We start from the raw sequence: 13220 nt of genomic DNA, 5'->3' as shown, positions 1-13220 counted from the left end.
GGAAATTAGATTGTAATTACAATATTTTTTTGAAGTTTACAAGCTTTAACCTAATGTTTATTCAGTGCTGTTGGGTTCAGCCTGTAAAGTGTTTACTTTTCTTTATTAACATACACAACCATCCAAACTGCTCTTGTCCAGCCATTTGTGGAGACCCCAAAATAAGAAGAAAATAACAGCAGTTTAAGTTACAGTATTGTACTCCAGTGGAAGTAATATTACTCACTCCTACTGATCTGCCCGACTTGTGCTGTTCTACCGACCCCACAATATTACATTTCAAAGAGAAAGCAACATAACTGACACCGGTTAGTGTTGCAACCCAGTCCTGATGCCATTACTCTTCCAATCCCTGCAACAACAATTTTGATAGTATTTGGGTGTTTAATAATTAAGGTTATACGTTAACAATATTTCACACCGTTGGATTTCTGAATAATCATATAAAACCAGAGTTAATTAAAAAATCAATCGGATATAAACAATGTTCAAAGGCCACGATCAGCTAGTACCTGCGCTATACTGAGCTTTTGAGTCATAACTGGTGAGTCAGAGTTGAGGGAACTTCTGAATAAACCATCTTCAGTAAAACTGGAAGAAAATGACTCCTCATAGTTAGATTAACTTCAGTGTATATTGACTTGTGTCTTGTGCTTCATCTTGGTAGTTAGATTCCCACTGCATTCTCAGTTTATTGATGCAGCTACATTGTAACATATTAAAAATTATCCCTATCCAAGAAAATCCATCCAGGTTATGTAATTGCCAAGTTTAAACAAATGGAGCCCTCCATCCACCCAGCAATCCTAGTGCAGAGTGGTTAATGGTCCTAACATTGTGAATTAATCGGATTTCCCTTCCTCTGCTCTGAATCCTTGCTTACCCGTGTGGTTGATAAAGCTTGCTACCTGGTTGATTAATAGTAATCCTTTTGCTCATTATTATACCTAGGGGTGTTAACCATTAGAATGCCAACAAACCCCTGGATCTTAGAATACCTGGGCCAATTTTTGAAGTTTTTGGCTTGTACATTGATCCTCGATTGTTTATAGTAAGAAAACTAGTTAAATGTCAAGACAAGTAAAATATACACATGTAAACAATTTTAAATAAAAACCAAAACATTTTCAACTTCTCACCTTGTCTTACCTTTTTTCCCCGTTCCCTTCTCTTGCCCATTCTCCTATATTTATTTTAACTTTTGCTTTATTTCTAATATACCCTGTTTCAACCAACATTGAAAATCTTGGCCTATGACTGAAAATCGGCTCTGAAGGCTAAATGAAGCTCAGAAATCTAAACCGTGACAGGTTTGTGTTATGTGCATATATATACATGTAAAATGTGACAAGGTCAATCTGATTATTTTATATCAAATCAGAAAGAGCTTGATAACAATCCATATGACAGGATTTTAAATTACTATGTCAAATTTGCAGATAGTCTCCAGGGTTTTTGTAGCCTGAATAGGGACTTGCTGGTATTTGTGTAAGTACGAGTGTCAAATGAACCATTTTCCCACTAAATGGAGCAACACTTAATTTTTGAAACACACTTAAGTTATCAAAAGTATTACTTTTCCATAGAAGTAAGTTATTTTTGTATTTTTTGCAAATAACAGTCTCTGAAGCAGAATCTTTCCTTCCAGCTTATGCCATCCTGGACCATGCCCATCATGCCCTGCATTTGTGACAAAAGCATGTGAATGTGGCAGAACAAGGTAAGAAACCCAGTTAAGTGACTCTGCATCCTCCATGTCTTCATTGTATTTTTTTTTGTTGAATGTTTTGACCTCATCATATTTAAGATATTCTGTAAGTGCAAATTGTTAGCTTAAATTTTGCACTCTCATCTCTGTCAAAACTTCATAGAATCGTAGAATGATATGGCCCATCTGGCCTGTGCCGATTCTTTGGTAGAGGTATCCAGTTAGTCCCACTCCCCTGCCCTTTCCCCATAGCCCTGTTTATAAAAAAATTAATTCCTTCAATTCCCTTTTGAAAGTTACTATTGAATCTACTTCATCACCCTTTCAGGTATTGCATGCCAGATCACAACAACTCGCTGTGTAATTTTTTTTCCTCATGTCGCCTCTAGGTCTTTTGCCAATCACCTTGAATTTGTGTCCTTTGGTTACCAACCCTTCTGCCACTGGAACCAGTTTCTCACTCTATCAAAATTCTTCATGATTTTGAACACCTCTATTAAACCTTCCCTTAGCCTTCTCTGCGCGAAGACGACAACCCCAGTTTCTCTAGTCTCCACGTAACTGAAGTCCCTCATTCTAGTAAATCTCTTCTGCACCCTCTCTAAGGCCTTGACATCCTTCCCAAAGTGTGGTGCCCAGAATTGAACAATACTCCAGCTGAGGCCTAACCTGTGTTTTGTAAAGTTTTAGAACTTCCTTGCTTTTCTACTCTCTTCCACTAATAAAGCCAAGGATCCCATATGCTTTTTTAACAGCCTTTTAATCTTATCCTGCCACCTTCAAATATTTGTGTACATATACCCCCTGGGTCTCTCTGTCCCTGCATCCCCTTTAAAATTGTACCATTTCGTTTATATTGCCTCCCCTCATTCTTCCTACCAAAATGTATCACTTCATACTTCTGTGTTAAATGTCATCTGCCACATGTCTGCCCATTTCAGCAGTCTGTTTACGCCCTGCTGAAGTCTGTTACTATCCTCCTCAATGTTTACGACATTTCTGAGTTTCGTGTCGTTGATAAACTTTGAAATTATGCCCAGTATACCAAAGTCCAGGTCATTAAAATACATTGATGCGCTATCAATTACTCATAAAAGACTGAGAGTTAAGAGAGTAACTAAAGGCTTTTATTAACAAAAGAATGAAGGTCTGCCTCGAGTGGTCGACCGGTCCAGAATACAAAGGGGGCTGGGGAGCAGTCACCTTTATACTAGGACTTGTGGGAGGAGTCAGCCGAGGCATGTCCAGGCATGTACACAGTGGAATACAAACAGTGGTTTACCACATTCACTCCTTGTTTAAAATTGAGTCCGGCGGGGTGAAGTGTATTAAAAGTTAGTGTATTGGAGTCTCTCCGGAGGTCTTGTCTGCCGCTGTGATCGGCGTGGCGACGGCAGGGGTAGTGGAGCTTCCGGCGTCGAGTCCCGCGTAGGCTGTGGCACAGGCGTGTCGTCCTCGTAGGTGTCGAGCGGGTCGCTGGGCCCAGGCCTGCCGTCTGCTGGGGCTGGATATCGGATCGTGGGGGGGGGGGTGGTAGTGGGTTACTGCGGCCCCCGAGGGTGCAAGGTCTCTTATGGAGACTGTGTCCTCCCGCCCGTCCGGGTATGCAATGTAAGCATACTGGGGGTTGGCGTGGAGGAGGTCGACCCTCTCGACCAGGGGGTCTGTTTTATGGGTCCTCACGTGCCTTCTCAGTAGGACCGGCCCTGGGGACGTCAGCCATGGCGGTAGCGATGTCCCCAATGTGGACTTCCTTGGGAAGACAAACATTTTCTCATGAGGGGTGGCGTTAGTGGCAGTGCAGAGCAGTGACCGAATAGAGTGGAGCGCATCGGGGAGCACATCCTGCCAGCGGGAGGTTGGAAGGCCCCTAGACTTTAAGGCTAGCAGGGTGGCCTTCCAAACTGTCGCATTTTCTCTTTCCACCTGTCCGTTCCCCCGGGGGTTGTAACTGGTGGTCCTGCTTGTGGCAATACCCCTAGTTAGCAGGTACTGACGGAGTTCGTCGCTCATAAACGATGAGCCCCGGTCGCTATGGATATAGCTGGGGAAACCGAACAGGGTGAAGAGGTCGTTCAGACATTTAATGACCGTGGCACTGGTCATGTCCGGGCAGGGGATGGCGAACGGGAAACGGGAGTACTCATCAATAATATTGAGGAAGTACACATTGCGGTCGGAGGAGGGGAGAGGCCCTTTAAAATCAACGCTCAGGCGCTCGAAGGGGCGAGTGGCTTTTATTAGGTGGGCCCTGTCTGGTCTATAAAAGTGCGGTTTGCACTCAGCGCAGACTTGGCAGTTCCTGGTCATGGTCCTGACCTCCTCAATAGAGTAAGGCAGGTTGCGGGCCTTGATGAAGTGGAAGAACCTGGTGACCCCCGGGTGGCAGAGGTCATTGTGGAGGGCCCGCAGTCTATCGATCTGCGCGCTGGCGCAGGTGCCACGCGATAGCGCATCCGGGGGTTCATTGAGCTTCCCGGGCCGGTACAAGATCTCGTAATTGTAGGTGGAAAGTTCGATTCTCCACCTCAAGATCTTGTCATTTTTGATTTTGCCCCTCTGCTTGTTGTTAAACATGAAAGCAACTGAACGCTGGTCAGTGAGCAGGGTAAATCGTTTTCCGGCCAGGTAGTGCCTCCAATGCCGCACAGCCTCCACAATCGCCTGGGCCTCCTTCTCAACAGCGGAGTGTCTGGTCTCCGGGCCTTGGAGGGTTCGTGAAAAGAAGGCCACGGGTCTCCCCGCCTGATTGAGGGTAGCGGCCAGGGCAAAGTCGGACGCGTCGCTTTCCACCTGGAAGGGGATGGATTCGTCCACTGCGTGCATGGTGGCTTTGGCAATGTCTTCCTTGATACGGTGGAAGGCTAAGCGGGCCTCTGCCGTCAAGGGAAAAGAGGTGGACTTGATCAGCGGATGGGCCTTGTCCGCATAGTAGGGGACCCACTGGGCATAATAGGAGAAAAACCCTAGGCACCTCTTCAGGGCCTTGAGGCAGTGGGACAGTGGGAGTTCCATAAGGGGACGCATCCGGTCGGGGCCGATGACTCCGTGTTCCACAACACAGCCAAGGATGGCGAGGCGGTTTGTGCGGAATATGCACTTCTCCTTGTTATATGTCAGGTTCAGGAGTTGGGCGGTGCGGAGGAATTTTTCGAGGTTTGCGTCATGGTCCTGCAAGTCACGGCCGCAGATGGTCACATTGTCCAGATATGGGAAAGTGGCCTGCAACGCATTTTGATCTACCATCCGGTCCATCTCCCTTTGGAAGACGGAGACCCCGTTGGTGACGCCAAAGGGAACCCTAAGGAAGTGATAGAGGCGGCCGTTTGCCTCAAAGGCAGTATACTGGCAGTCCTCAGGGCGGATAGGGAGCTGGTGGTACACTGATTTCAGGTCAATGGTCGAGAAGACGCGGTACTGCGCGATCTGGTTGACCATATCAGCTATGCGGGGGAGTGGGTAGGCGTCCAGCAGGGTGTAGTGATTTATTGTCTGGCTGTAGTCGATGACCAGGCGCTGCTTCTCGCCGGTCTTAACGACCACAACCTGGGCTCGCCAGGGGCTGGTGCTGCCCTCAATAATCCCTTCCTTCAGGAGCCGCTCCACTTCGGTTTTAATGAAAACCCTGTCCCTGGCACTGTATCGCCTGCTCTTTGTGGCGATGGGCTTACAGTCGGGGGTGAGGTTAGCAAACAGTGGGGGGGGGGGGTGACTCTGAGTGTGGAGAGGTTGCACCTGGTGCGCGGTGGGCAATTTGGGAGCTGCAGACTGTGAGTGGGGGTAGGGGTCCACCGTACGCCATCGTAACACTTTTAAGGGGGCACTGAAAATCTAACCCCAGCAGGACGGCAGCGTAGAGGTCGGGCAGGACCAGAAGTTTAAAATGATCGGACACGGTCCCGTCTACTACGAGTGTCACTACACAGTAGCCGCCGATGTCCGCCGACTGGGACTCGGAGGCCATAGAAATCCGCTGGTGCGCAGGCAGGACTGGGAGAGAGCAACGCCGCACCGTGTCGGGGTGGATGAAGCTCTCCGTGCTCCCAGAGTCAAAAAGGCAGATTGTATCGTGGCCATTTACCTTAATGTCCATTGTGGAGCTGGCCAGCTGGTGCGGTCTCGCTTGGTCCAGTGTAACGGATGCCAGCGTAGGGGTCGGTGTGTCGCTGCGGGTATCAGATGAGGCGGTGTTGGGGGCCTGCTGCGTTCCGGCTGTCGTCCAAGATGGCGGCGTCCATGATCCCCATGTGGCTGGAGGCGTCCAAAATGGCTGCTGTACCGGTGGTTCGCACATGGCCGGGGAGGCCCAAGATGGCGGCCCGCATGGCCCACACACGGCGCTGCTGGGGTTCGGGGTGGCTTTGGCCCTGCAGACATTAGCGTAGTGTCCCTTCTTCCCGCAGCCCGAGCAGATCGCGTTTTTCGCCGGGCAGCGCGCTCTGGGGTGTTTTCCCTGGCCACAGAAGTAGCATTTCTGGCCTTGGGGCACTGCTGTCTGGCCTTGGGACACTGCTGCGGTAGTTGGGCCGTGGCTGGGGTGGCACGGCGCTATGAGGCGGTCCTACCGTGTCCCAGGCTGTCATTCCCCGCGGCGTCCACGGTGCAGAGGAGTCGGCACCATGCCCTGGTAGGCTGCATCCAGTGATAGTGCGAGTTCAGAGGTCGAGGTCACTCTGCTCCAACAGTCGCTGTCGGGTGTAATTGGATCTGTGGCCCGCTACAAAAGCGTCCCCCATAAGTTCCTCTGTGTACACGGCGGCCTTTACATCCTTACAACCACAGGCCCGGCCAAGCACAGACAGTGCCTGAAGGTATTCCACGGTCGATTCCCCAGGTTGTTGTTTACGACTCCCCAGAAGGTGCCTGGCGTACACTTCGTTCACTGGGCGCGTGTACTGGTCCTTGAGGAGCTTGATAGCGTCCGCGTACGAGGTCGCGTCTTGGATGACCGAGTACACTCGGTGGTTCACTTTGGAGGTCAGGACATCCAGTTTGTCCTCGTCCGATTTGATTGCTGCGGAGGCGGTCAGGAATTTTTCGAAACACTTAAGCCAGTGAGTAAACTTGGTGGATGAGTCCGCCTCCCAATGATCTAAGTCCAGGCATGCTGGTGTGAGGATCTTCTCCATTATAAAAATTTTGTTAATAAAATTGATGCGCTATCAATTACTCATAAAAGACTGAGAGTTAAGAGAGTAACTAAAGGCTTTTATTAACAAAAGAATGAAGGTCTGCCTCGAGTGGTCGACCGGTCCAGAATACAAAGGGGGCTGGGGAGCAGTCACCTTTATACTAGGACTTGTGGGAGGAGTCAGCCGAGGCATGTCCAGGCATGTACACAGTGGAATACAAACAGTGGTTTACCACATACATCAAACAGCAGTAGTTCTAATACCGATCCCTCGGGGGCAACACTTCCCGCCAGTCTGAAAAATAGCCGTTCACCAGTACTCTCTGCTTTCTGTCCCTTAGCCAGTGTTGTTCCATGCTGCCACTGTCCCTTTAATCCCATGGGCTTCAACTTTGCTAACAAGTCTATTACAACTGTACTGCCCTTATCAACCCTCTCAGTTACTTCATCAAAGAGCTCAATCAAATTCATCAAACACAATTTGCTTTTAACAAATCTGTGCTGACTTTCTTTTCCAAGTGCCAGTTAATGTTGTCTCAGATTATTGTGTCTCAAAGTTTCCCTACCACTGACGTTGGGCTGACTGGCCTGTAATCGCCAGGTTTTGAACACGGATGTAACATTTGCAAACCTTTAGTCTTCTGGCACGATCCTCATATCTAAGGAGGATTTGAAGATTGTGGCCAGAGCCTCTGCAATTTCCAGCCTTACTTCCCTCAGTAACCTGGGATGCATCCCATCTGGACTAGGTGACTTTTCTACTTTGACAACTGCCAACCTTTTAAATACCTCTATTATTATCCTATCCAATATTGCTACTGCTACATTGGCAGCATCCTCTTTAGTGAAGACAGATGTAAAGTACTTATTTAGTACCTCTGCCTCCACAAGAAGATCTCCTTTTTGGTCCCTAATGGACTTCACTCTTACTCTGACTATCTTTTTACTATTTATATGTTTATAAAAGACTTTTGGGTTCCCTTTTTATGTTAGCTGCTAATCTATTCTCACACTCTTTGCCCCTCATTCCCTTTTTTTTAGATCCCCTTTGTGCTTACAGTAGAGAACAAAGCTGATTACTGAATTAGAACCTTGCATTTGTCATAAGCCTCCTTTTTCTGTTTATCTCAATGGCCCAGAAATTCGGGTCGGGGGATTCCCGCGGGTGCAAGCCCCCGACCTGCACTTACCTTTGCTACCCCAGAGAGCTGTGGAAGCTGTAACATTAAATAAATTTAAAATGGAGATAGACATTTTCCTAGCAGATAAGGGAATTAGGGGTTACGGGGAGAGGGCAGGGAAGTGGACGTGAGTCTAGATTCAGATCAGCCATGATCCTATTGAATGGCGGAGCAGGCCCGAGGGGCCATATGGCCTATTCCTGCTCCTATTTCTTATGTTCTTATGGCCGTTGAGCTGTGGGCCCCCGTGGAATTCCGATCCTGGGCCTGCTCCAGCTGCCGGCATGCAGTGCTTGCGTATCCCAGGGGCGCAGTTAGTTCGATGCAGCCCCTGGGATCACATGGGCCATGGGGAGCCAATCTGAGCAGGGAATGCTCCATTCATAAGATTGACAGGAAGAGCTGTCAAAACTTATAAATACTACAGGCCCCAAAACATCACTAAATCTTCAAATAATTTTTTTAAATCACATTTTTTAAATCAACTATAAATTACATGAAATAACTATTTTAAACAATTTAATTTTTTGAAATTTTTTTTTATTTTCTAACAGGGCTAAAAATAAACTTACCTTGCTTTAAAGTATTTAAAAATAATAAACCTGTGGAAATTTTTTTTAAATTTTAATTAATTCACCACTTACCTTGTAAAAAGCAAGCCTTACGTCTGCTTTTTATGTGTGTAAATTCTGCAGACTTACCCTCCCGGGAAAACCTGTATTTAAAAAAAAAAAACTAAGTTCGATGCGCACGCGCTGCCTCTCCCGCGCGCGCATTCGAACTCTGAACCCCTTCTTTCAGGGGAACGGAAGTGCCAGTTTCCCGTGCATGCAGGAAACCGGCACTTCCATTAGGCCTACGGGTGAGTACCCCGTGCACACTCACCCGTGGAGACCCGAATTTCTGGGCCTATATCTTTAGATCCTCCCCTTCTTTGAGCCAGGTCTCTGTTATTGCCACTATATCATGGTCCCAAGTAGTGACTTGTGCCTGTAGCTCACCAACCACCTTTACCACGCTACGTGCATTTAAGTATATGCACTCCAAACCCATCAACTTTCATTTGTCCCCTGTTTGATCCCTCCTATTTCTGAACTATTCTTTACTCTAGTGCTATTTGTCTCTCCCAATCCTCTGAACGCCTTGTTTCTTCTCTCTAATGTTTCATCCTAGTGCCCAAACCCCTGCCAAATTAGTTTAAACCCTCCCCCACAGCACTAGTTAACCATCCTGCGAGGACATTGGTACTAGCTCTGTTGAGACATCAAGCCTGACATGCTCGTGGGGAAAATGCTAGAGTCCATTATAAAAGAAGTAATAGCAGAGCACTTGGAAAACAGTGACAGGATCAGACAAAGTCAACATGGATTTACAAAAGGTAAATCGTGCTTGACTAATCTACTGGAATATTTTGAGGATGTAACTGGTAGAATAGATAAGGGAGAACCAGTGGATGTGGTGTATTTGGACTTTCAGATTAGCGTGCAAAGTTAAAGCACATGGGACTGGGGGTAAGGTACTGACTTGGATAGAGAACTGGTTGGCAGACAGAAAGCAAAGAGTTGGAATAAATGGGTCTTTTTCCGAGTGGCAGGCAGTGACTAATGGGGTACCGCAGGGATCGGTGCTAGGACCCCAGCTATTCACAATATATATTAATGATCTAGACGAGGGAACTAGATGTAATATCTCCAAGTTTGCAGATGACACAAAACTGGGTGGGCGTGTGTGCTGTGAGGAGGATGCAGAGAAACTCCAGTATGATTTAGACAGGTTCGGTGATTGGGCAGATGCAGTAAATGCGAGATTATCCACTTTGGTGGCAAAAACAGGAAGGCAGATTATTATCTGAACGGCAATAGATTGGGAGAAGGGGAAGTGCAACGAGACCTAGGTGTCCTTTTGCACCAGTCTTTTGGGTACAGGAGCAAGGATGTCTTGCTGCAGTTGTACAGGGCCTTGGTGAGACCACACCTTGAGTATTGTGCGCAGTTTTGGTCACCTTATCTGAGGAAGGATGTTCTTGCCATGGAGGGAGTGCAGCAAAGATTCACCAGACTAATACCTGGGATGGCAGGAATGACGTACGAGGAGAGATTGGGTCGATTGGGCTTATATTCGCTGGAGTTTAGAAGAATGAGTGGATCTTATTGAAACTTATAAAATTCTAACAGGACTAGACAGACTAGATGCAGGAAGGATGTTCCCGATGGTGGGGGAGTCCAGAACCGGGGGTCACAGTCTAAAGATAAGGGGTAAGCCATTTAGGACAGAGATGAGGAGGAATTTCTTCACCCAGAGAGTGGTGAACCTGTGGAATTCTCTACCACAAAAGGCAGTTGAGGCCAATTCATTAAATATATTCAAGGATGTGGGTGTCGCTGGCAAAGCCAGCATTTATTGCCCATCCCTAATTGCCCTTGAGAAGGTGGTGGTGAGCTGCCGCCTTGAATCGCAGCAGTCCATATGGTAGAGGTACTCCCACAGTGCTGTTAGGGAGGGAGTTCCAGGAATTTGACCCAGTGACGATGAAGGATTGGCAATATACTTCTAAGTCAGGATGGTGTATGACTTGGAGGAGAACTTGGAGGTGGTGGTGTTCCCATGCGCCTGCTGCCCTTGTCCTTCTAAGTGGTAGAGGCCGCGGGTTTGGGAGGTGCTGCGGAAGAAGCCTTGGTGAGTTGCTGCAGTGCATCTTGTAGATGGTACACGTTGTAGACACGGTACGCCGGTGGTGGAGGGAATGAATGTTTAAGGTGGTGGATGGGGTGCCAATTAAGCGGGCTGCTTTGTCCTGGATGGTGTCGAGATTTTTGAGTGTTGTTGGAGCTGCACTCATCCAGGCAAGTGGAGAGTATTCCATCACACTCCTTACTTGTGCCTTCCAGATGGTTGAAAGGCATTGGGGAGTCAGGATGTGAGACACTTGCCGCAGAATACCTAGCCTCTGACTTGCTCTTGTTGCTACAATATTTATGTGGCTGGTCAAGTTCGGTTTCTGTTCAATGAAGACCCCCAGGCTGTTGATGGTGGCGGATTCGACGATGGTAATGCCGTTGAATGTCATGGGGAGGTGGTTAGACTCTCTTGTTGGAGATAGTCATTGCCTGGCACTTGTGTGGCACGAATGTTACCTGCCACTTAACAGGCCAATCCTGAATGTCGTCCAGGTCTTGCTGCATGCAGGCATGGACTGCTTCATTATCTGAGGAGTTGCGAATGGCACTGAACACTGTGCAGTCATCAGCGAACATCCCCATTTCTGACCTTATGGTGGAGGGAAGGTCATTGATGGAGCAGCTGAAGATGGTTGGGCCTAGGTCACTGCCCTGAGGAATTCCTGCACCAATGTCCTGGGGATGTGGTGATTGACATCCAACCACCACAACCATCTTCCTTTGTGCTAGGTATGACTTCAGCCAGTGGAGAGTTTCCCCCCCCCACCCCCGATTCCCATTGACTTCAGGCTGTCTGCCACAGGGAAAGTCATTGCAAGAATCCTCCTCAATTGCCTTGTCCCAGTGGCCGAAGAGCTCCTCCCAAAGTCTCAATGCAGATTCCACCCACTAAGGGGCACAATGGACATGATCTTCACCGCACGTCAATTGCAAAAGAAATGCAGGGAACAGCACCAACCGCTGTACATGGCCGCCTTTGATCTCACAAAGGCCTTCAGCACTGTCCACCGTGAGGGATTATGGAGTGTCCTCCTCAAATTCGGCTGCCCTCAAGTTTTTCACCATCCTCTGCCTGCTTCACGATGACATGCAAGCCGTGATCCTGACCAACGGTTCCACCACAGACCCAATTCACATACGAACCAGGGTCAAGCAAGGCTGTGTCATCGCACCAACGCTCTTCTCGATCTTCCTTGCTGCAATGCTCCATCTCGCCCTCAGTAAGCTCCCCGCTGGAGTGGAGCTAATTTACAGAACAAACAGGAAACTGTTCAACCTCAGTTGCCTCCAGTCCAGATCCAAGGCCGTCCCATCCTCTGTCGTTGAATTACAGTATGCAGACGACGCTTGCGTCTGCGCTCACTCGGAGGTCGAACTCCAAATCATCGTCAACACCTTCACCGAAGCGTACGAGAGCATGGGCCTTACACTAAACATCCGTAAGACAAAGGTCCTCTACCAACCTGCTCCCGCCACACAGTACTGCCCACCCCCCCCGGTTATCTAAATCCACGACAAGGCCTTGGGCAACATGGACCACTTTCCATACCTCGGGAGCCTACTGTCAACAAGGGCAGACGTCGACAACGAAGTCCAACACTGCCGTCAATATGCCAGTGCAGCCTTCGGTCGCCTGAGGAAGAGAGTGTTTGAAGACCAGGACCTCAAACCCGGCACTAAGCTCATGGTCTACAGAGCAGCAGTGATACCTGCCCTGCTGTATGCCTCAGAGACATGGACCATGTACAGCAGGCACCTCAAAGCACTGGAGAGGTACCACCAACGCTGCCTCCGCAAGATCCTGCAAATCCATTGGCAGGATAGGTGCACCAACGTCAGTGTTGTCGCTCAGGCCAACATCCCTAACATCGAAGCTCTGACCACGCTCGATCAGCTCCGATGGACGGGTCACATCGTCCACATGCCTGATACAAGACTCCCAAAACAAGCGCTCTACTCGGAGCTCCGGCACGGCAAGAGAGCCCCAGGTGGGCAGAGGAAACGCTTCAAGGACGCCCTCAAAGCCTGCTTGAAAAAGTGCAACATCCCCGCTGACACCTGGGAATCCCTGGCCCAAGACCGCATAAAGTGGAGAAGAAGCATCCGAGAAGGCGCCGAACCCCTCGAGTCTCTTAGGGAGCAAGCGGAAGCCAAGCGCAAGGAGCGCACGTCAACCCAAGCACCCCAACCACCGTCTGCCCCACCTGTGACAGGGACTGTAGGTCCCGCATTGGACTAGTCAGTCACCTGAGAACTCATTTTTAATGTGGAAGCAAGTCATCGTCGGTCCCGAGGGACTGCCTAAGAAGACGACTAGGGCTCCTCGATGCCACACTTGGTCAAATGCTACCTTGATGTCAAGGGCCGTCACTCTCCCCTCGCCTCCGGAATTCCGCTCCTTTGCCCATGTTTGGACCAAGGCTGTAATGAGGTCGGGAGCCGAGTCGTCCGAGATATGTGCTCTAATTCTGGCATTTTGAGTATCCCTGATTTTAAACACTCCACCATTGGTGGCATTGCCT

The 13220-nt window shown here is 48.7% G+C and overlaps 1 protein-coding gene across 1 annotated transcript in view; it reads left to right on the top strand.

The window, feature by feature from the left end:
* Positions 1–13220, top strand: part of nfx1 (nuclear transcription factor, X-box binding 1) — an 88237-nt gene that overhangs the window by 15123 nt on the left and 59894 nt on the right. The window contains exon 6 of the mRNA XM_085988258.1: positions 1649–1720. Coding sequence (XP_085844384.1) covers positions 1649–1720 — 72 coding nt within the window. The remainder of the gene's footprint in view (positions 1–1648; positions 1721–13220) is intronic.

The sequence above is a fragment of the Somniosus microcephalus genome, chromosome 5 (genome assembly GCF_052327205.1).
Source record: "Somniosus microcephalus isolate GS21.2 chromosome 5, FLI_Smic_1.0, whole genome shotgun sequence".
Taxonomy (NCBI): Eukaryota; Metazoa; Chordata; class Chondrichthyes; order Squaliformes; family Somniosidae; genus Somniosus; species Somniosus microcephalus.
The sequence above is the reverse complement of the archived record's forward strand: the minus strand, read 5'-3'. Positions and strand labels throughout refer to the sequence as shown.